Below are 24,329 nucleotides of genomic sequence, written 5' to 3'. Positions count from 1 at the left end.
AGGAAATGATTGAAGGGTCTGAAGCCCGACTGAGTGACACAGGAAATTATTGAAGGGTCTGAAGCCTGACTGAACAACACAGGAAATGATTGAAGGGTCTGAAGCCTGACTGAACAACACAGGAAATGATTGAAGGGTCTGAAGCCTGACTGAGTGACACAGGAAATGATTGAAGGGTCTGAAGCCTGACTGACACAGGAAATGATTGAAGGGTCTGAAGCCTGACTGAGTGACACAGGAAATGATTGAAGGGTCTGAAGCCTGACTGAACGACACCTGAAATGATTGAAGGGTGCCTAAAGAAAACTCTCGGTTGGCTATACCCAGGTAGGCAGTCTGTTGTGCAAATGACTCGGAGTTTGTAAAGTGCTTAGAGCTTTGACGTTGTGCACTGCTTCTGTCCCGTTGGTGAACAGTGTGGTGTGTTGTAGGAGCAACAGTCTAGGTTAAAGATACAGTATCCTTTTTACGGCCAGCGAGGCAGCGAATTCATACCTGTGTCAAGGGCTCAGCAACAGGAGGTGGGTCAGGTCCTCTCCCACCATCATTTTAACTCTCTCCATACGAACGGCGAAAGAGACGACGTTAACAGCGTTTCACCCCAGTTACCATCATCAAAATACTGCAAGCGGGAGGCTCTTATTCTGAAGAGGTGAATGTTGACAAAGATACCACAAGTCTGACGACGGAAGCTAAAGGTTGGGTCATTCAGACACCCACTGGACATCCGAGGGGTCTGTGTTGAGGAGAAGAGAGGACTGGCCATACTGAGTAAGTTAACCTTCCCCAACTGAAGTCGAGTGCCCATTCACACCTGGGTGGAGTGAGGGAAATCAGAGTCAAGTACCTTTCCCTAAGGAGAAAATGCCATGCTGAAACCAGGCCTCAGGTCACCAGAATAGAAGTCCAGTGTCTTAGCAGTTCGGCCACAGTGCCTCTTGTAATTTGATTAGGTCCTACAGAAACTGAGAGAGAAAAGAGCAGTTGATTAATGAGGATGTAAAGGTATTTTGTGTGTGTGTGTGTGTGTGTGTGTGTGTGTGTGTGTGTGTGTGTGTGTTTAAATGTATGTTTTAAACGTCAGTGTTTACAAATGTACAGAGCAATTGAGCATGTTTTACATGGAAAGGTGCTTAATGATTTAAATGATTATTATTAATTCATTGGTCAGAGCATTGTCCAACTTTAGACTCTGTGTTGCTGACATCAAGGCAGAGTTTCGCAATGGACTGACAGAAAGCCGCTCTGACAGCAACAGTTTTCTTTTCCCTTGTGGGGAAGAAACATGTCTGTTGGAGACACAGCACAGCTCTTTAGGAAAACAAAGCATTTGCTGGTCTGCAGTGTTTAGTCAAGGGGGCTGGTGAAGGATATAGCGGGCCATGGCACTCCCTGCAGATCCGCTATTTTCAGCGGAAAATCTGTTGATTTGTGTGTGTGTGTGTGTGTGTGGGGGGGGGGGGGGGGGGGGGGGTTGACTCCGAGTTGGCAGAGAGCAGTGCAGAATGAGTGGAATTTAAAAATTTCAAAAGGGTTGGGGGGGTGGGGGGGGGAAAAAAATTAAGTTTTTTGGGGGGTCAGAGAAGAAACTGAATTATTGTTTCAGCTTTCAGGAGAGGCCCCCCCAAAACCTCTTAGAAATCACAGATTTTTGTTTTGGACCCCTGCACCCCACCAGGGGCCTAAGGCAGCCCCAGGACCCAGCCAGTTTTCAGAGGAAACTCTCCTGGACAGTTCCCCAGCCTGATATAGGCAGTTATTTTTTTGTGTTTATTGAACCAGCTGTTCAAATTTTTTTTTTTTTTTAAACTCTGATTTTCGTGTAACATAGACAACTCTATGTGTTTGTGAATTGTGTGGGTGACGCATGTACTGTGTTCAGCGCGTTGTTGTGGATGTTTGCTGGCGCGTGTTTGAATTCACCATGGACTGAATGAGATGTGGTTGAATGGGTCTTTTCTAATGTTACTTAGATAAGGTTGTTTCATCATGGAGGCGCCTTTACTTAGATAAGGTTGTTTCATCATGGAGGTGCCTTTACTTAGATAAGATTGTTTCATCATGGAGGTGCCTTTACTTAGATAACATTGTTTCATTATGGAGGCACCTTTACTTAGATCAGGTTTTTTTTATCATGTAGGCACATTTACTTAGATAAGGTTGTTTCATCATGGAGGCGCCTTTATTTAGATAAGGTTATTTCATCATGGAGGCGCTTTACTTAGATAAGGTTGTTTCATCATGGAGGCACCTTTACTTAGATAAGTTTTTCTTTTATCATAGAGGCGCTTTACTTAGATAAGGATGTTTCATCATGGAGGCACCTATACTTAGATAAGGTTGTTTTATCATGGAGGCACCTTTACTTAGATAACGTTGTTTCATCATGGAGGCGCCTTTACTTAGATAAGGTTGTTTCATCATGGAGGCGTCTTTACTTAGATAAGGTTGTTTCATCATGGAGGCGCCTTTACTTAGATAAGGTTGTTTCATCATGGAGGCGCCTTTACTTAGATAAGGTTGTTTCATCATGGAGGCGCCTTTACTTAGATAAGGTTGTTTCATCATGGAGGCGCCTTTACTTAGATAAGGTTGTTTCATCATGGAGGCGCCATGGCAGAATTGGTTAGGTGGTGGAACTTCTGACACACTGCTGACGGGTGCAATAGCCGAGTGGTTAAATCGTTGGACTTTCAATCTGAGGGTCCCAGGTTCGAATCTCGGTGACGGCGCCTGGTGGGTAAAGGGTGGAGATTTTTACTATCTCCCAGGTCAACATATGTGCAGACCTGCTAGTGCCTGAACCCCCTTCGTGTGTATATGCAAGCAGAAAATCAAATATGCACGATAAAGATTCTGTAATCCATACACGTAAAAGCCCACTCACGTATATACAAGTGAAAGTGGGAGTTGCAGCCCACGAATGCAGACGATGAAGAAGAAGACACACTGCTGACCGGTAATCGGGAGTTCAAGGCCCTCGGTGTTGTGTGTCCTTGGGAAAGGTACTTTGCTCTGACTTTCCTCACTCCACCCAGGTGTGAATGGGTACCTGACTTCAGTCAGGAAAGGTCAGAACGGTGGAAGTAGAGGATTGGGATCCCCGCCTTCCTGTGCCAAGCCCCCTAGACACAGTGGATGTGAATTCACTGCCCTGATAGCTGCAAAATGCTGTGGGATCTTTAACCTGTTCTGATTGATATTTAAACATTTTTTTTATAATTCTCTTTGACTGGTTTCAATGATGATAATGATACGGATACTTATATAGCGCCTATCCTCAGTCAGAGACCAAGCTGTAGGCGCTTGACAAAGTCGGGGTCATTTGCACAAGAGGCTGCCTACCTGGGTAGAGCCGACTGACGGTTCCCAATTAGGCTATCATCATTCGTTTCCTGTGTCATTCAGTCAGGTTTCAGTCGGGCGCACATATACTCATACAGACATAAAACGTTTTACACGTATGACCATTTTGTTTATTTACCCTGCCATGTAGGCAGCCATGCATGCAGGGTATGTGCTTGCTACCATAACTCACCAAATGCTGACATGAATTACAGGATCTTTTAATGAGCATATTTGATCTTCTGCGTGTGTGTTCACACAGAGGGGGTTCAAGCACTAACAGGTCTGAACATATATTGACCTGGGAGACTGGAAAAATCTCTACCCTTTACCCACCAGGCGCCGTTACCAAGATTCGAACCTGGACCCTCAGATTGAAAGTCCAACGCTTTAACCTCTCGGCTATTGCATCCATTTTAACAACTGATGGGTGATCAGCCCAGAAAAGACGGGCACAATAGCAGAGTTGTTAAAACATTGGACTTTCAGTCTGAGGGCCCCTGGTTCAAATCTCGGTAACGGCACCTGGTGGGTGAAGGGTGGAGATTTTTCCTGTCTCCCAGGTCAGCATATGTGTAGACCTGCTTGTGCCTGAACCCCCTTCGTGTGTATACATACGCAGAAGATCAAATACGCACATTAAAATCCTGTAATCCATGTCAGCGTTCGGTGGGTTATGGAAACGAGAACATACCTCAGCATGCACATCCCCGAAAACGGAGTATGGCTGCCTACATGTTGGGGTAAAAACGGTCGTACACATAAAAGCCCACTTGTGTACATACAAGTGAACATGGGAGTTGCAGCCCACGAACGAAGAAGAAAAAGCCCTGAAAAGGCCCCTTTGTAGTCTGCTGTTGGGCTGTAAGCAAAAATGATTTGATTTGATTTGATGTGTTGAGTGTTGATGTTTCTGTTTCAGTCGCATGGAACTGAAGAAGGTGACGGAAGTGTTCACCAGAATGTTCCACGACCCCCACAGTAAAGTGAGTGTGTCACTGCGTGAACCCCTTGATGGTTGACTGCTGGTTGTTGTGCTTTGTTCTACTTTTCATTCTGGTGACCTCCTCTTCTTTCGTATCTGCCCGCCTTCATCAAGTTGAAGATTCTGGCATTATGCAAAGGTTCCGGTTTGCTGTCGTGTTGTGGGGTTTGTTTGGGTAGTCAGTGCCTAACTAAGGGGACTGGACAAGGGGGCTGGGACCACCCACCCCTATTTCAGGCCTCTAGACAGTGTTGGTAGGCCGTACTTTGCTGTGGGTGGGGAGGAATTTGGGAGTTGGGGGGGGAGGGGTGGTGCGGGGAGGGGGCTGGGGTGGGAGAGTGGAAGGGAAGATGGGGGTGAGGGGGGTCAGAAGTAGGACTGGAGGCTCTCTACCGAGGCTGATGTTGCCTCAGGCGGGAGCTTGTTGTACTCCCTGGTAGTGCAGGGAAAGAAGGAAAATTTCCTGTAGTCCCTGTACCAGGTTTCTGTAGTGTACTGTTGATCATGGGAATGCCTGGTGTTGTGCTTGGGCTTCTGAAAAGTTGGTGCTCGCGTGGTGTCGATGATTATGTCTCCATGGTGGATCTTGTGCATCGTTATCAGGCGGGATCTCTTTCGCCGTTCTTCTAATTGGTGCCCAGCTTAGCTGGTGTAGATTTTCTTCCATGCTGGACGTTTGACGGTAGCGATTTACCACCCAGCGGGTGGCCCTTCTTTGGACTTTCTCTAGGGTCTGTGTGTTGTTGACTCGGTACGGATCCCAGATTATCTCCTGTAAATTCAGCCTGATCTCAGTGAGGGACAATTCTTCGCTGACCAGCATACTCAGCAGCAGCAGTCACGGGAATGATTAATTATATCTGTCTGAACTTGGTTTCTGTATGAAAGATCAGAAGCAATTTTGTCAGTGTTTTAGATTGATTTAGAGAATTTTCAGTAAAGCTTTTGGAAAAAATGAGTTGTTTCGGAATTGAGCAATTTAATGACACGTTTTCCTGTCCTGTACAGCTGCCAAAATTGTAATTATGGGAAAGTGTGTAACGTTGTTATCAGGTTAGTGAGGGGTTATGAGGGGTTTTTCAGACAATTTACGCCACAATTTATCTTCTCAGAGTGGATGATAAAGGTCAGATGATTGTTATTTATATTATACTTCACGCCTGCGTTGCAATATTCACAAAATATACCATGCATATAGCTCCAGGAATTTAGGATGCTGAAATTGGATATTTCCCTAGAAAATAAATATTTTAGATGAATCCAGAGTTTGGAGTATATGCATACAGGGGTATTCACACACACACACACACACACACACACACACACACACACACACACACATACACACACAGAGTGGACTAACACGGTACACACGAAAGATGCTGCATGTCCAGGTGTTCAGCATCTTCCTGGACACGCTGTCGGAGCTGTGTTTGGTGCACGGGCGCGACCTGACGGACTGGCTCTACATCCTCCTCACCCGCCTCCTCAACAAGACGGGCACCGACATGCTGGGCTCTGTCAACGCCAAGCTGCTTCGAACCCTGGACACTGTCAAGTCAGTGACCCACCCCCTGTGTGGATGTTTGGGGACGGGGGAGGGGTGGGGGGGGGGGAGTGGGGAGGATTTGCAATTACAGGCTGTGGGAATTGTAAAGATAGGGTCCGTACAGTCGTGTGGAAGTCTGGTAAGAGATGTTTTGGGTGGTAGGGGGCCGGGGTGAAGGGAATCAGGGTGGGAGGGGGGAGGATTTAGAGTCGCAGAGAGGAAAAAAAAAAAGATCTTTAGAAAATGAGAGAATCATTTTCAAGTCTGAAAAAGCCCTGGGAAAATATGTTTCGCCTTTTAGCATCTTGAAAAGTCTTGGAATTTTATTAGTAAATCCTTATATTGATACCGTTCAATAAAGAGTTCAGTGCATTAGAAATTATGATGATAATTGTAATAATAAAAACATGCACTCCAAAAAACAAAAATACATGAAAAAGTAATGAAAACTGAACATAGTTTCAGGGATATTCACTGATCTCTTTCATTAGTGATGTAGCAGACAAAATTTTGATTCAGTTCCGCTTTGTGTATGGCACGCAACAATGTTCATGCTGTTCTGGAAAATGTCTGGAATTTTTGTTTGGTCATCTCTGTGGGAACCCTGTTCAGAAAATCTTCAGTTACAGATAAAAGATTTAAGAAAAAGAAAAACAAAAGTTCAGAATGCTTTAGAAAAAAAACAGCACCATGTTTGTTTAACCTGTATTTGTTAACTGTAGCCGTGTGCATGCGTACGTGCACATATACAATGCATACGCACAAGCGCGTGCACTCACACGTGCATGCATGCATGTGTGATGACTTTGTGTTCGTGTTGTTTACAGGGACACATTTCCGTGTGACAGCCAGTTTAACACGATCACCAAATTCATCATCGACCAAACACAGTCTCCAAACTTGAAAGTGAGTGACACACTTTGTTAAGTTTTTTTTTTGAGAAAAAAGTTTTCTGGATAGCGAGCGACAGGCTAGTACACTGTTTTATGAAGTGTTCTGCCATGAAATGTTTTTCTGTGTCTTCAGGTACCTTTTATCATACAAAACAATGCAATAAAAGTCTTACCCTGATAGATGGATTAAACATGCAGTCTCTCAAAATGGAGCATTCTACAAAAGCACATGACTTGGATAAAGGTCCTGTATGATTTGATGAAAAGAACAGAGTTGGGGAGGACTTGCTTAGAAAAACATCTCTGCATTGTCATCAAAATAGTAAAGAAGCAGAACAGTTTTAACTCACTCAGTACGGCCAGTCCTCTCTTCTCCTCTACACAGACCCCTCGGATGTCCAGTGGGTGTCTGAATGACCCAACCTTTAGCTTCCGTCGTCAGAATTGTGGTATTCTTTGTCAACATTCACCTCTTCAGTATAAGAGCCTTCCACTTGCAATATTTTGATGATGGTAACTGGGGTGAAACGCTGTTAACATCGTCTCTTTCGCCGTTCGTATGGAGAGAGTTAAGTTGTACATAGGCAGGTGCTATGGCAGAAGCGGTTTGGCTTTGTAGTTTTGATCCAGTGTTGACCAGTGATGGGGGTTCCAGGCCCCTGTTTCAGCACCGTGTTGTGTCCTGGGGGAAAGGCACTTTACTGATATTCTCATCACTCCACTTATGTTTTTTTCCCCCCCAACTCCACCAAGTTGTGACTGGGTACATGGTTTGGTTCAGAGAAGGTTAAAATGGCTGAAAAGGAGGATTAGGCCCCCGCCTCCATATGTTGATCCCTAAACACGGTGGATATTTAGTCACTGTTGATCCCTAAACGCGGTGGATATTTAGTCACTGCCTCAACGGCCATGAAAGGCTGTGGGACCTTTGACCTTTAACCTCATTAAGTTTTGTTTGGCTGATGCTTTGTGTGGCTGCTGATCTGTGGGGGCGGGGTGGGGGAGGGGAGGGAGAGGGCTGCAGCTGGCTCTAGAGACTTTCTCACAGTGGTTTGCTGACTTCATCTGCTTGTCATTTTGATCTTTATTCTGTCCATTCATTATTCTCCCTTTTTTCTTTATTCATTCCTTTGAGAGTAAACAATAGATTGATATATAATGACGTATAAAGAATCATTTGAATATAGCAGTGCGTTTTGATTGATGATAACCAAGACATACAGCATGACTCACAAGGACATTGGATGCTAACTTCCGATTTCAAGGTGGAACAGATGTGAAATCTTTCTGTTTTTGGACATCCCTTGTTCATCCACTTTTCGTAACCACTCATAACGTGGACCAGGACAGTTTCCTGTTTTAGTATCTTGAATTCATGGGACTTGCTTCTACGGCACTTTTCGCACACAGTTGACGTTAGTAAATGTTGTGACCCATTTTCTTTAGTTCTCAGCCATGTTTTGAGAGTCGTCGTACTTAGAATTTTGATGTTGGTTCAGTCCAAATGCAAGTGTGCAGCCATTGGATCAGGTGCACAGAATTGTTTGCAGTGATGCGTTCGTTCAGTCTTTGCCATTCAGATAGCCCCTTTTTCTGTTGAAAGGCCTCTTCATTCCCTGCAGGGGTAAACAAAAAACACTTGAGTCGTGACCCAACAAGGGTCAGTTTGTGTTTGTGATAAGGGTAATTTTGTGCCATTTTTAACCCTTTCACAGCCAAACTCACATTTATGCAGCAGCTAGGTAGAGGACCCATGTCACTGAAGGGTGACCAGATCATGGGTCTGTTATCAACGAACCTACTGCTCTGAATGTTCGATAGTAGGATAGGCCATATTTTCTACATGTCACAGGGGGAATCCCCAGCTAATCTTAAACACCATATTTTCTGTGTTTATAGCACAAGGAAATATTGCACTCTGAATTGACTGGCGATGAAAGGTTTAAACCTAACTCTTTATTCAAAGAGTGGGTGACATGCTACATGTCATTTTTCACATATTTGTGTAGCATAGTGCACAGACATTTTCATTTAAGCAGGTCCCTGAATTTAGGAAACTAAAACAGGAAACTACCGCAGACCTTGTGCCCAGTGTTTGTTTCTTTGTGACCTGTGCATCGTCTGTCTGTGTGACAAAATGTTTTCCAGTGGCTGTGTGTGTGTGTGTGTGTGTGTGTGGTGCGTGTGATATCCTTGTTTGTCATCTACTTACCAGTCCTGACCTGTGTGATCCATTGTTCAATGTTACCTCCATTCTTCCGTCGGGGATATGCAGATTTCAGTCATACAGAACACTTGATGAAGATAAGACAGCTCTTTTTTTTCTTTTTTTTTTTTCTCCTCTGGATTCGTATATGTTGAAGGCAGATAAGACCAGTACAGTTTTAAGTTCAGTTCATTTCGAAAGGTAGACGCTTGCTGAAAAAAAGAAGATTTGCAGTATCATTGATAAAATATTTTGTTAGTGAATTTTTTTTTTTAACAGATTTCTTATCTTAGATTGAAGCTGTTTATGGGGTGATGTAGTATTACACTGGACGATGCCTATGTTGAAAACATGCTTTAAAAAAAAAAAAAAAAAAAAGTTTGAGACATGTTTTATTTTTACCTTTTGGTTTACAAATTGGATGTACCTGAATTAATACTCCACTTTTTCTGTCCCTCAAACTAACTTGTTTAGCAAAAGGTAAAAAAAAAACAACCACACCTTGTGTTCCTCATTCACCTGTGAGCAAGCTTTGCTGCAGTCCATGGCAGATGTTTGTGTTGTGCTGTGCTGTGTTGTGTTGCAGTGGTTCAGTACCAGGAACATTCATTGTGTCACCTTTTGTGTGGGTGGATGTGTACTGTGTTACCTTCCAGTCCTTTCCCTGTGTGTCCACTGTAATCCCACACACTAACCTTCGGGGCTTCTGATAGATTTAGAAAATCTTGCGTCCCAAGGATTCTTTTATCCTAATTCTGCAGGGTCCTAGGCTTGCCTTCACCGTAAAGTTGCGCATCCTGATCGTGCGTGCGTTGCTGCACACTTTGAAAGGCATGCTAAAATTAACCCATTCAGCCTCAGGAAGTTGACTACCCTGGCATATTCTCCTGCCGTAGTGCTGCAGAGAAAATATACAAAGAAAAGGTACTGAAATTGACCGATATTTCCTCAAAACTGTCATGGTACACTGAAATTGACCAGTTCTTCCTCAATGCTGTCATGATGTACTGAAATTGACAGATTTTTCCTTAAAATTAATACTATACTGAAATTGACAGATTTTCCCTCAAAACTGTCATGTGTAAACTCAGCCAGAAATACTGTACAGGTTAGTTCCCTTAGCTTGCAGTTTACACACATATAGGAATGTGTGTACAGGCCATTTCTAATTCAATTCATCTAATTTTGACGCCAGAGCAATGCTCGGATGCACGGTTTAATGAGTTAATATTTTAGTCTTAATTGTAAAGGTTTCTGAGCCCCGATAAGTTGCCAAGAGGAACGTACTCTTCTTCATAGCCATTGATCCTGGCTTCAGAATAAAGCAACCCCCAGACCCCCACCCCACCCCACCCCACCCCCGCAACATTTTCGCTATGTAATGTGTTCATTCCCGAAAAGTTTGGAATGTATTTGTATTTGTATTTCTTTTTATCACAACAGATTTCTCTGTGTGAAATTCAGGCTGCTCTCCCCAGGGAGAGCGCGTCGCTATACTACAGCGCCACCCATTTAAAAAAAAAAATTTTCTGCGTGCAGTTTTATTTGTTTTTCCTATCGAAGTGGATTTTTCTACAGAATTTTGCCAGGAACAACCCTTTTGTTGCCGTGGGTTCTTTTACGTGCGCTAAGTGCATGCTGCACACAGGACCTCGGTTTATCGTCTCATCCGAATGACTAGCGTCCAGACCACCACTCAAGGTCATAAAAAAAAAAAAACAACCCAACAAAACCCGCACTGTGTCCTTTCCATTTTCAGAGCGCCAATAACGCGTATTTCTCCATCTATCAGAAGCCTTGATTTCACCCCTGTGCCTTTCTTCTGTCTGTTGTCGTGGCTGCTGTTGGTATTGGTGGGAGAGAGAGCAACATAGGGTGCATGGTGGATGGAGAGTGTTGATTGGAAGTGTCGGTATTAAGACAGTTTTCGGTTTTAAGATCGTTTTGTTTTAGGTTTTTCCCTGTCACCTTCACCCAGTCCTGTTTTATGGTTGTTGTTTTTGTGTTGTTTTGTCTTTGTTTATTCTGTAAGATACATATTGAAAACGAATGACTAGATAAAATGCTTAACAAACATAATCTGATCAGGAATTTTGGTAAATTCTCCATGTGTAAAAAAAACAAAAAACAAAAAAAAAACAAGGAAAAAACAAACAAACAAACAAACAGGTGATTGACTAAAAGCTGTTGCAGGACAGAAAAAAATACATAGATAACGGAAGAACAAAAAAATGAACGAAAAAAAACAACCACCATAATACATTTCATACATTTTTTTAATGGAATAATGATAATTATGGACATTTATATAATACATTTTCATCAGAGTGCTTTCACACCAGTCATATGATATACTTCAAGATAACGTTAGTATTGATGGAGTATGCATGATATAACTAGTTCCAGAGGATTCACAGGCCATTGTAAAGACTGTTGTCTATGACGTATCATTAGTCCATGTTGGTGAATATCAGTGTTTCTTCCCCCTCAGTGTTACTTGTATATATACCCTCTCTCAAACAAAGCAATGTGCTTTCCATGAGGTGTGTAAAAGTATGTATATTGTTGCACATGTTGCTGTTGTGTTTTTGTGTCGGAGCCCGTAATCGTGCATTCTCTCCCCTCAGAGTTTCTCGTATCCTCCTTCAAACGAGAAGACAGAGGTTTTTGCTTAGCACTGTGTTTTTGATGAGGTGTATGGAAATGTATATATATATATATATTGTTGCACATGATTTGTTTTGTTTGTTGGGATGTGTGACTGTGCTTTTTCTGCACAAAGTGTTTTGCGTCCTTAGACACGGCAGTGTTGGATTTGAATTCGCTGTCCCATTGACCATAAAAGGGTATATGACGTTGAACCAAAATGAATGACAGGAAAGGTTAAATACTTTAAGGGGTGATAAGTCACTTAGTGTGCCAAGTTTTTGTTGTCCAGTGTGTGAACATGAAGTGTGGGGTATTGGATGGAATGTTGTTCCATGTTCATGCTTATGAATCTGTTCCTTTGCTCTGTCTGTTCTGTCGAAAGTTGACTAAAGAGAAACAGTATCAGGTAATCTCTCTTTGTCTCTTCTTTCTTTCTCTTTCTCTATTTTATCTCTCTCACCCATTCAGTATGTTTGTTCTTTTTTTTTCTTTTTCTTTTTTTTCACCCTCTCTGTATACTTTTTTTTTCTCTGTATTTCTCTTCCACTTCCTCCTCATATTTCTCCCCCCACAACTCCCCCACCCCCCGGTCCTCATTTCCTTTCAACCCCTCCCATCCTCCGCCCCCCCCCCCCCCCCTGCTCCACCAACCTCCCTCGCCCAGTTGTTCTTTTCTTCACCCCTCTTACCTCCCTTCCCCCCATTTCTCTGTTCCCATTGTTTTCTGTTTTCTTCTATAGAGGTAGGAGAGAGAATTGTGAGTGAGAGAATTCCTTCTGAAGGCCTCTGTGGGCGTTTCTTCAGGATGGACGTAATGCTAAAATCAAGCCTGTCGGGGTTGTTTTTTTTTTGTTGTTGTTGTTTTTTTTGTTTTTTTTCTGTTGTATTAACCTTCTTTGAAAGGTGAAAAGTGATAGTTATTTCAACATCGAGATTGTAATCAAATTTAGCATGCTAGTTTGGATAGTTTCATTTCTCCATCCTATCAGTATTCTTTGAAAATGTTGGGCATTTCAAGAAGATTTCAAGAGATTGTGATAAGATAAAACCAGATGAAACCTGCTAGTTTTGGATTCCCACCCCCCCCCCCCACCCCCACTCCTACCCCCTCTCTGCCCCCTCCCTCCACCAGCCCCTTTTGTGCTGTTATTCTTTGAAAACAGTGGGGCATTTCAAGATAAGAGATTGTGATAGGTTGAAATTTGCGAGTTCAGGTGGGGTTTTTGTGTGTGTGTGTTTGTTTGTTTGTTTTTTGTTGTTGTTTTTTACCATTGTTTATACCACTGATATTCTTTGAAAAAGATCGGCATTTCTCTGTGTGCTTTTTTTTTTTTTTTTTTTTTTTTTTTTTGTCCCCAGACCACTGACACATTTTGTGTGGCGGTGTGTCTGTAATGAGCAACAGAGGGTGTTAAAGCTTGAACAGCATGTCTAGCAGGATGACATTTTTTTGGTCATATCTTTTTTTTTTAGTTTTGTTTTTCAGTCAAATTTTGATTCCTTATTTTAGTGGAAGGACAGTGTAGGTTTGCTATTTCATGTTAAAGAACTTTGGTGTCTTTTCTTCATGTTGATACCTTCTTTAAGGGTAGGAGTGTAGATTTGCTATTTTGTGTTGAGAAAACTTTCGTGTTTTCTTTTTTTTTAATGTATGGTAGAGTTGCTTTTTTTTTTTGCTTTTTTTGCTGGAATTTTCCTGCAGTTTAAAGTATAGTTTGGGGAAAAAAAAAAAAAAGGAAAAAAAAGATGAGAGTGTGTCCTCTTCAGTAGACGTTAGTGTTTTGTTGTTGCTTTTGTGTAGTCTTTGAAATAGAAGGATTATGTTGTGATGATATTGTTCACGTATTTTTTTTTTTCCGACCCATGTGGTGTTTTGATCTGATTTGTTGTATCTGTTGTTACCTCTCTCTGTTTCTTCTGTTCCCCCGCCCCCTCCCTCCTCCCTCCTCTCTCTCCGTTTCACACTGATTGTTCCTATGCCAGTTAACGATAACCTGCACTGATGCATTCAATAAACAGACGGTAATATGTGTATAATTTTATGCTGAAACTCTTCCAATCCTACAGTCAGTCAACAGATAATAATGTGTGTATATTTTGCTGTGAATCCTCCACTGAAAAATGAAAATGTTATATTTATACTATTTGAGTGTAAATTGTTCAGAGGAGCATCTCTGGAGGACTTAAGACCTGACAATGGAAGAATAATTACTTTAAACAGGTACTTAAAAAGAGAGCTCTTGAAGGACTTAAGACCTGATAATGGAAGAATAATTACTTTTAAAAGATATTTTAAAAGAGAGCTCTGAAGGACTTAAGACCTGATAATGGAAAAAATAATTACTTTGAAAAGATATTTAAAAAGAGAGAAACTTTGTCAGAATTTCTCTTTAATGCATAGTGAAGAGATGGAAATCTTGGATGGTATTTGGGTATGTTGATGATGTTAGTAGTGCTACTACGTCCACCCTGTTACCCAACCCCCAACCCCATCTTGGATGGTATTTGGGAATGTTGATGATTTCATTATTGCTACTACGTCCACCCTGTTCCCCACCCCCCAACCCCATCTTGGATGGTATTTGTGTATGTTGATGATTTCATTATTGCTACTACGTCCACCCTGTTCCCCAACCCCCAACCCCATCTTGGATGGTATTTGGGTATGTTGATGATTTCATTATTGCTACTACGTCCACCCTGTTCCCCACCCCCCAGCCCCAACTCCCCGATGTCTCTGTAAGGGTCTGTAGCCGGTGTACGATGAACAAGTCAGTGTTCTGATGTTGCTATCCTCACCTTCTTTTTACATCCGTGGCCTCTTGTACTCATCGTATGACGGGCGCAATAGCCGAGTGGTTAAAGCGTTGGACTGTCAATCTGAGGGTCCCGGGTTCGAATCACGGTGACGGCGCCTGGTGGGTAAAGGGTGGAGATTTTTACGATCTCCCAGGTCAACATATGTGCAGACCTGCTAGTGCCTGAACCCCGTTCATGTGTGTATGCAAGCAGAAGATCAAATACGCACGTTAAAGATCCTGTAATCCATGTCAGCATTCGGTGGGTTATGGAAACAAGAACATACCCAGCATGCACACCCCCAAAAACAGAGTATGGCTGCCTACATGGCAGGGTAAAAACGGTCATACACGTAAAAGCCCACTCGTGTGCATACGAGTGAATGCAGAAGAAGAAGAAGAAGAAGAAGTACTCATCGGATCGCCCCCTGTTGTTTTGTCGTGTGTTATGTTTCCCTATTTGTCGTTTCTCTTGTTACGCTGTGTGAGAGAGCGCGAGGACACATCGGACTCACTGGCACCTGTGTGCTTTCCTCTGTTCTCACTGGTTTCAGCACACACTGCTGTTGTCACTTACTGTTGTTACACATGTCAAGGTTGAAGTCTACAGGTGGAGTTTGATGATATTCTAATATTATTGCTTTTTATAGTGTTTGAATGTGATTATCTGCTTCATGTTTGAATCTACGTTATATGTTATGGTTGACATCGTGGTTTTAAGGAACATTTATCTTTTTATACATGGTACAATCAATTGGTTTCAGTCTACTGTACATGTAACAGTTTCCATTGGAGATGTGTGGGGTTTTTTTTTTTAGATCTGTTATATTTTTATACATGTTACAATCTAAAGTATAGTTTAACTTTTTTTTTATATATGTTACATTCTACATTGCATGTGACAAACTACAGTGGAGTTTGATTAGATATCTGTTTGCTTTTCATATGTTGCAATATGCAGTGGAGTTATAAGACTTGTTATTTTTCATATGCATTAGAGTCTATTTTGCATGTTACAATATGCAGCTGGCGTTTCACCTTTTGATACATGTTACAATCCACAGTGCCTGTCACAATCTACAGCAGAGTTAGGATACTTGTCACCCTTTTATACATCTTTGAAAGTTTGACACTACTATTGATTGTAACATGTATAAAAATCTAACAGATGTTTGAACTCTACTGTAGACTTTGATAAGTTATACTCTAGAGTTCTGGGGGGGGGTTTGTTTTGTTTTTTTGTTGTTTTTTTACACAGAAAAGTGTACAGTGCATATTACAAAATAGTCAACAGTCGAGTTCAAAGTTCTGTTAGGGTTTTATTCATGTTAAAACCTACATTGCTTGTTGCAATCTACAGTAATGTTTAAAGATGTTAACTTTTTTTACATTTTGCAATCAACAGTGCAGTATAAAGGCCCGTTACCTTTCTAAACATGTAATGATAACGATGGTATTAAGTAATGATACTGATGGTAATTAGTTAGCACAGAGGCCCGGAGTGCGAACGATGAACATCAGTGTGTGGAAAACACGGTGACAAGACACTGAATCAAGACTTGCAGAAAAGACAAATGGAATGTTAATGACAAAGCACACACAGACTTGCATGCAGGCATGCACACACACCACACCACACCACACCACACCTCACCAGCTCTTAGTCTTGAAAGCATATTTCTACAAATGTGTTTTGAGGCCAGATTTCATATACAAGTTTCACGAGAGAGCTCTTTAGGTCCGATGTATACCTTGCCATGTACGAGTTTCACAGTAGTGCTCTTCAGGTCAGATGTAGACCCTTGCCATGGTCTGTCACAGTGTAAAAACCATTGTGTGCTGTTCTACACTGAGTGGTGTTTGTATCTTTCCCTGTAGGACATCAGACAACAGGTGAAACCAGTTTCAGATTCTTGTTGTGTAATCAAGCAACAGCCAGTCGCTGATCAGTTTGCATGGGGAGCTATGTAACTATAAAGGAAACGGTTTCCAGATTCAGAATCAGCCATGAATGACCAGCTTGCATGAGAGCTTGATTTTTAGAAAACAGATTTGGGGTTTCAGAATCAGCCTAGGAATGATCAGTTGGCTTGCATGAGAGCAGAGATGTGGTGGAGGGAAGCGGGAAGCGGATTTTATTGTGATGATGAAGAATTTACTTTGAAGGACAGAGGCCAAATTTTTTTTCTTTTTTTATATATTTTTTTTTTAACACATAACAGTCTACAATGCATATTACAAAATAGTCAATAGTAGAGTTGAAAGATCTGTTAGCGTTTTATACGTGTTAAATCTACATTGCTTGTTACAATCTACAGTAATGTTTAAAGATAGTTAACTTTTTTTAGATTTTGCAATCAACAGTGCAGTATAAACTTTGCCAGTTATCTGATTGAAAATAGTCAACAGTAGAGCTGAAAGATTTGTTAGCGTTTTATACATGTTAAAATCTACATTGCTTGTTACAATCTACAGTAATGTTTAAAGATAGTTAACTTTTTTTTTTATAGATTTTGCAATCAACGGTACAGTATAAACTTTGCCAGTTATCTGATTGTGCTGATGAAAAATTTGCTTTGAAGGACAGAGGCCTTTTTTTTAAATATTTTTTTTACACATAACAGTCTACAATTCATATTACAAAATAGTGAACAATAGAATTGAAAGATCTGTTAGCGGATTTTATTGTGCTGATGAAGAATTTGCTTTGAAGGACAGAGGTCAAATTTGATTTATTCATAATCGAAATGTATGATAAGTGATTTGCTTTTAAGGACAGAGGCCATATTTATTTCTTTAGATATTTTTTTCTTAGTGTGACTGTACGTTGTGATTTTGAGAGAGTTGTTGCATGCGATAGAGAGGGATGGAGTTTGTGATTGAGGTGACTGTGGTAATGGTATAAACTGAAAGTATATTGTGCATACGTCTTTTCTGCAAGCAAGCGTCAGCACAAACACAACAGAGGGCTATGTGTTAGAACTGAGTGGCTTTTTTTTTTTTTTTTCTTGGTCATTTTATTTCATTTATTGATTATTCATTTATGTAAAATTCTAATTTTTCAAGTTTCATTTCAGGGAGTTTTCTTTCTTTCTTTCTTTCTTTCTTAGATCACTGTTAGCATTTCAGTGACAGAGAGAAAGTGGTAAAGACGTCAACAGATATATTTGCTGTTTTATTTTATTTTATTCTTTTTTTAATTAATTTGGGGGAGGGGGGTAAGGGAGGGGGGGTTGTATTTCTAAGGTGGTTAATGTATGATGTTGCATGTTAAGATTCCACATTTTCTTGCTAGGTAGACTGTTTCTGTGTTGTGAAAGTGATGCAGCAATGAAAAGAATATATATGATTTTATTGTTATTATTATTATTATTATTATTATTATTCACTCTTTTCCAGTTCTCTCCTGATCTTGTGAGTTACTGTTCTTGTCGTGGGGGTGCAAAATGGTTTAGTGACATTTTCTTCTTTTTTTTTTTTTTTTTTTTTCTTTTTTAAAATTATTATTTCTTATATAGTTATTGACATTGTTATTGAGTAATTTATTTAAATGAATATTTCTTTCTTTTTTTTTCCATTCTTTTTTTTCCTTCTTTTTTTTTATCCATTGAAATGAATATTTTCAGAAAGTTTTTTTGTTTTGTTTTTTTGTCCATTGATATATTCATTATTTTATTTGTTTTGGTAATTTATCCCTTTTTGTTGTTGTTGTTGTTGTCTTGTTTTTTTCTATAGATTTGTTAACAACTCTGTGTGAATGTATCAAGGAGAGAGGGATAGACCAAGAGAAACTTTTTATGCTTTTTTTTTTTCCACATCACTTTATTATGGGATGCTTGCACGTGTGTGCTTTTCGCTCAGGGTACCTCAGAGAAACATTAATAATGTATTCCATTTAATAGTGGTTTTGTTTTTTTTTTTTTTTGTTTTTCTTTCTGAATCGGAATGATGTTTAATAAGGATTCAGGGGACTGTTGAATCAGTAATGGATTTCGTTAACCCCATGAGTGCTGAGGATGAGACTGTTTTCATTGGTGAAGGGCTGTTGCCGGAGTTATCACAGAGCTCACTGGTCCGGACACAGGTCATCATTATTTATTAAGACTTTTTTTCCTCAGGACAATATATTGCTTCTTCTTTTTTTTTCTTTTTTTTTCCCAGAGAAATAAATTAAGCTGCTTACAAGCAGACAAAAAGAAGTAATTGCCCTTCGTATTGATGGTACATGAATTCCATTTGGTTAAGGTTCAGGAGTTGAGGGGTTAAAAAAAAGATATTGTATTACTCTGGCAGAAGAGATTCTTTTGGTTGTTCTTTTTTATTTCAGCTCAGCGTAGTTTCGTTTGTCTTTATTTTCTGATTGTAAACTTTATGATAAGGTTTGATTTCTGTTTAGGAGGAAGAGTAGAACATGTATTGAGTTAATCTGTTTTCTTATACCTTTGGGGTCTCTCTCTCTCTCTCTCTCTCTCTCTCTCTCTCTATTGCTCTCTGTCACTCTCTCTCTCTTGCTCTCTCTCTTACTCTCTCTTTCTTTTATTTCAGGATTTATATGTACTTTAGTATGTGTTTGTATTGATATGATGTGTGTTAGTGTTACATGCGTAAATATTTGTTATATGATTTATCTGTACTTTGTTTTCTGTGTACTGTCCAAACCTTGGAGATGAACGACTGAAAAAAAAGGCACATTACCCCCCAGTCACATGTACTTTAAGCAAATGACAAAGTGCCAAAGTGTCGCAAATCTCTTATTAGTTTATGTTGTGTCAATTCTGTTTTTTTTTTTTTTCCTTTCTGTTCCATTTTATCTATTTTACACCATTTTGTTCTGATTAGTACCTACTATGTCACCAGAGCGTTTAAGCTAATGACATTAAACATTCTCTCTCTCTGTCCACCTGTCTGTCTTGCTTAATACACGCACGCACCTGATGAGATTTTTTCCACATAAATGTGTGAGTGAGCATTTTTTGTGCAAAATAAGGTTTAATCAGCATGAGTGTGTGCAGTGTCATGCTTTTAAAAAAAAAAAAGGTATAGTTTAAAATAAACCTCTTTGGTGGACCATTATCAGGACAAGTGTGTGTGTGTGTGTGTGTGTGTGTGTTGTTTGTAGGTAAAGTAGAGGTCACGGAGGTGTGTGGGTGTTGTTGTTTGCAGGTAAAGTAAAGGTGTGTGCGTGTGTGCTGTTGTTGTTTGCAGGTGAAGAAGTGTGTGTGTGTGTGTGTTGTTTGTAGGTAAAGTAGAGGTCACGGAGGTGTGTGGGTGTTGTTGTTTGCAGGTAAAGTAAAGGTGTGTGCGTGTGTGCTGTTGTTGTTTGCAGGTGAAGAAGTGTGTGTGTGTGTGTGTTGTTTGTAGGTAAAGTAGAGGTCACGGAGGTGTGTGGGTGTTGTTGTTTGCAGGTAAAGTAAAGGTGTGTGCGTGTGTGCTGTTGTTGTTTGCAGGTAAAGTAAAGGTGTGTGCGTGTGTGCTGTTGTTGTTTGCAGGTGAAGTAGAGGTGTGTGTGTGTGCATGTGTTGTTGGTTACAGGTGAAATACAGGTGTGTGTTGTCGTCGCTTGTCTGTAAAGTACAGGCGTGTCGTTGTTCCCAGGTAAAGTATAGGTGCGTGTGTGTGGCTGTTGTTGTTTGCAGGTGAAGTAGAGGTGTGTGTGTGCGCATGTTGTTGGTTACAGGTGAAATACAGGTGTGTGTTGTGGTCGTTTGTCTGTAAAGTACAGGCGTGTCGTTGTTCCCAGGTAAAGTATAGGTGTGTGTGTGTGTGTGGTTGTTGTTGTTTGCAGGTGAAGTAGAGGTGTGTGTGTGCGCGTGTTGTTGGTTATAGGTGAAATACAGGTGTGTGTTGTGGTCGTTTGTCTGTAAAGTACAGGCGTGTCGTTGTTCCCAGGTAAAGTATAGGTGTGTGTGTGTGTGCTGTTGTTGTTTGCAGGTGAAGTAGAGGTGTGTGTGTGTGCATGTGTTGTTGGTTACAGGTGAAATACAGGTGTGTGTTGTCGTCGCTTGTCTGTAAAGTACAGGCGTGTCGTTGTTCCCAGGTAAAGTATAGGTGTGTGTGTGTGGTTGATGTTTTCAGGTGAAGATCTCCATGCTGAACTTCCTGCACAGCCTGGTGATGGTGATGGAGCCATCGGACTTTGTCAACACCATGGATACTCGTCTTGCCGTCTCGCGCATCATCAACTGGACCATGGAGCCTCGTAATGTGGATGTCAGGAAGGTCAGGGTTACTGAGATTGAGAGGAGGGGGTTGTGGGGAAGAGAAGAGAGAGAGAGTGTGTGTGTGTATTAACTCTTTCACTGCCAAGTTTCTACGTGAAAAACACTCCCCATCGCCAACTATTTTAGAAAGGATGATCTCATTCACAGGCTTCGGTTCATGTCAAAACAACACAATGGACTTGTTCACTTCAAACTCGGTCAGGGGGCAAAGGTTAGTCATTGTTTTACTGGCGGGGGAAAACTGGCTTGCAGCTGTCAAGCTTTGTTACAGTGTGAAAAACGGTCTTGTTAACATGACCCCTGGATGTCGACAAAAGTCGCCAGTGAGGGTGCGCTGTCTTAATAATAATAATAATCATAATGGTACTTATATAGCACTGAATCTTGTGCATAGACAAATCCAAGCGCTTTTGCACCAGTCATTCTCACGCACGCATAACTCTCAAACTGGAGAAACTAAAAACAGGGAAGAGGCAGGGAAGGGAGGCTATTTTGGGAAGAGGTAGGTTTTAAGGCCAGACTTGAAAGAGCTGAGTGTGGAGACTTGACGAAGCGAAAGAGAAAGCTCATTCCAATTGCAAGGTCCAGAGACAGAGAAAGAACGGCAGCCAACAGTCGTGAGTTTGAATCTGGGTATGCGTAAGTGGAGTGGATCCGAAGCTGATCATAGTGAGCGAGATGGAGTGTAGAGGTGAAGGCAGCCACAGAGATAGGAAGGGGCTGATTTGTGAATACATTTGTAGCATAGAGCGCTGATCTTGTACTTTATTCGGTGTGAGACAGGGAGCCAGTGGAGATGTTGCAAAAGAGGAGTGATGTGCTCAGATCTTTTCTTTCTGAGGATGAGTCGGGCAGCAAAGTTGCCTATGTGTGTGAAAGAGTTAACGAGCTATGAATGGGTTTATAAAGTCAGCTGTTTTCGGAAGTAAAAAGTCGCTTGCTTCTTGAAAGGAAAATGATAACAAAGATGAAAACAGTTATGGCTGCAGTTTCTTTTTGTTATTTAAACATAAGTCATTTCTTTACGTTAAAAATTGCATTGTGTTGTGTTGGAAGACATGATAATACGGAACAGTAGTACATGTGTGTGACTAGAACTACATGTGTTATGTGTTATCAATATGCTGTTTATGGCCAAAGCTACATGTGTTGGTGTGTGTGTGTGTGACACAGAGTGCCCAGCTGGTGCTGATCAGTCTGTTCAACCTGAACCCTCCAGAGTTCTCCCTCATGCTGGCTGCCCTGCCCAAAGCATTCCAGGTAATGTGCTGTGCTGTGCTGTGCTGCGCTGCACCACTCCTTGATAGTACAATAGAATAGAATATTTCTTTATAACCAAGTGTACCAGAGTCACAAGGAATATTGGGGGGGTGGGGGTGGGGGTTAGTACATAACAAGATACGAACATAAATTGAAAATTAAACACAGATACAGTAGAAATAAGATACATACAAGTGCATATCAATATAAAAAAACTTGTGCATACTCACACACACACACACACAAACACACACACACACACACACACACACACACACTCACACACATATGCAAGCACACACACACACACACACACACACACACACACGTTTGAACAAAAGCTGCATATTACATGTGGATGGGGTTGATGACTAGATCTTTCGGTAGATGGTTGTTGGTTGCACAGTTCTATTTATCACACTGGATTTGTTCGAGAGACAGGGCATTGACTGCTTTGGGGAAAAAGCTATTGGCGAAGCGATTGGTTTTCATCCTTATACCTGTGTACCATTGACTAGAGGGGAGCATCTCGAAAATCCCAAAAGCTGGATGTGATATGTCCTGGCTGATTGATTTTGCTTTTTTGAGTAGCCGCTTATAATATATGTCTTCTGGAGAAGGTAGATCAGCCTTGGTAATCTTGGTGGCAGTTTTTACGATTCTGTTAAGGGCTGCAACTTCTGCCTTGGAAAAGGCTGCTGGTGGTATTATTATTAATATTGTTCGTTGATTTCAAGTCGAAAAACCACAAAGGCAGCCATGTGTTTGTTCTGTATTGTCCGTGTGTTCTGTGTGGCTTGTTCAGGATTAAAGAGTGCTATGCCAGTCTTGAATAAAAGCTGATTTGTGTTTGCACATTTCTTCTGTCATTGCTGCTGTGTGCACATGTCAGATGATCGGTATAAGGACAGGTGCTTCCTTTTATGAGGAAGTGTCTGGGTTTGTTCCAGTGTGCCATTGTTCACCTGTGTGTTAGCTGAATCGGTAGCGTAGGCAGCATTGACTTGAAGTTGTGTGTACCTTGTGAATGGAGAGAGTTACCACCCATTACTATTTGTTAATTATTATTGATATTGATACTTTTGGTCCAGCGCTCAGCATACATCACAAAGTGACATAAACTTGCATTCGGGCCAACAGCTAAGTGAGAGCTGTGTGATCAGTGGTTTTTCCATTACAGTGGGAAGTCATTTACAGCTTAGTCTTTTGTGAGGGACTGTGGCTCCCAGACTTGGAGGCAAGGCTGCACTGGCTCTTAGTGCTTCAGCCTTGGGGTAATTGGCCTGTGGAAACAATCCCAACACCGATTGTCCTAAAAACCCCCCTGGCCAAGAGAATGGGGATGTAACTTGGACAAGACATTCTCCACTATAATAAAATTCTAGCTCAGATAGTTAGGGACAGCAGTTGCCTCCTCTGCTGTTCTGATGGTCATAATCGGACGTGACTGACGGTCATACATTATTGATACTTATACATATACAAGCGCGTTGGGTTACGCTGCTGGTCAGGCATCTGCTTGGCAGATGTGGTGTAGCGTATATGGATTTGTCCGAACGCAGTGACGCCTCCCTGAGCTACTGAAACTGAAACTGATACTTCTACAGGGCCTATTCTCGGTCAGAGACCAGGCTATGAGCGCTTTACGCAGAGTCATTTTCAAAACAGGATGCCTACCTGGGCAGAGCCGACTGAGAGCTGCCATTAGGCGCTCATCATTCGTTTCCTACGTCATTTACTTCGTTTGTGTTGGGTTACACTGCTAGATGTGGTGTAGCGTGTATGGATTTGTCCGAATGCAGTGACACCTCCTGGGGAAACTGAGCTGAACTGTGTCATTAAGTCTGACTTCAGTCACTTGCAGGCACACACACATATATGTATTAGAGTGGAACTTGCTACAGATTTTGTCAGGGCCAACTTCTCTTATTGCTGTGGGTTCTTTTATGTGTGCTAAATGCATGCTGCACGTTGCATCTGAGTTTATCATCTCATCTGAATGACTGGTGTCCAGAGCACCAATCCAAGGTCTAGTGGAGAGGGAGAAAATGCCGTGGACTGTGGAATTCGATCCCATACTCTCGGAGATGCTCTTGCTTCATAGGCGGACGCTTTACCATTGGGCCACCACTCCACTGTATAGCGACAGAGAGAGAGAAGGGAGATATCTGGCCTGCTATGTATCCTGCAGAATCATACAAATAATGTCTGATTCAGTAATTCAGCAATAATAAATGTGTTTGCACAGTGCTGAACCCTGTCCACTGACAAAATCAAAGTGCTTACCCACCAAACATTCGCACTCATGGGCTACTCCGATGCGCTATGAGCAAAGGACAGCTTGCTAATAGAAACACCAGCACAACAGTACTGCAATAAATGCATTTTGTATGGATTCCAAAAGGTCTGGTGCAATAGAAATA

At 41.4% G+C, this 24,329-nt stretch overlaps 1 protein-coding gene across 11 annotated transcripts in view; it reads left to right on the top strand.

Annotated features, from left to right (window-relative positions):
* The window catches only part of LOC143276500 (CLIP-associating protein 1-A-like), a 238,099-nt gene that overhangs the window by 183,675 nt on the left and 30,095 nt on the right, over nucleotides 1-24,329 (top strand). For all 11 annotated transcript variants that reach the window (XM_076581029.1, XM_076581028.1, XM_076581027.1 and 8 more), the window contains 5 exons: nucleotides 4,268-4,331; nucleotides 5,725-5,888; nucleotides 6,707-6,785; nucleotides 20,501-20,644; nucleotides 21,820-21,906. In XM_076581029.1, the coding sequence (XP_076437144.1) occupies nucleotides 4,268-4,331; nucleotides 5,725-5,888; nucleotides 6,707-6,785; nucleotides 20,501-20,644; nucleotides 21,820-21,906 (538 nt within the window). The remainder of the gene's footprint in view (nucleotides 1-4,267; nucleotides 4,332-5,724; nucleotides 5,889-6,706; nucleotides 6,786-20,500; nucleotides 20,645-21,819; nucleotides 21,907-24,329) is intronic.

The sequence above is a fragment of the Babylonia areolata genome, chromosome 32, assembly GCF_041734735.1.
Source record: "Babylonia areolata isolate BAREFJ2019XMU chromosome 32, ASM4173473v1, whole genome shotgun sequence".
NCBI lineage: Eukaryota > Metazoa > Mollusca > Gastropoda > Neogastropoda > Buccinidae > Babylonia > Babylonia areolata.
The sequence above is the reverse complement of the archived record's forward strand: the minus strand, read 5'-3'. Positions and strand labels throughout refer to the sequence as shown.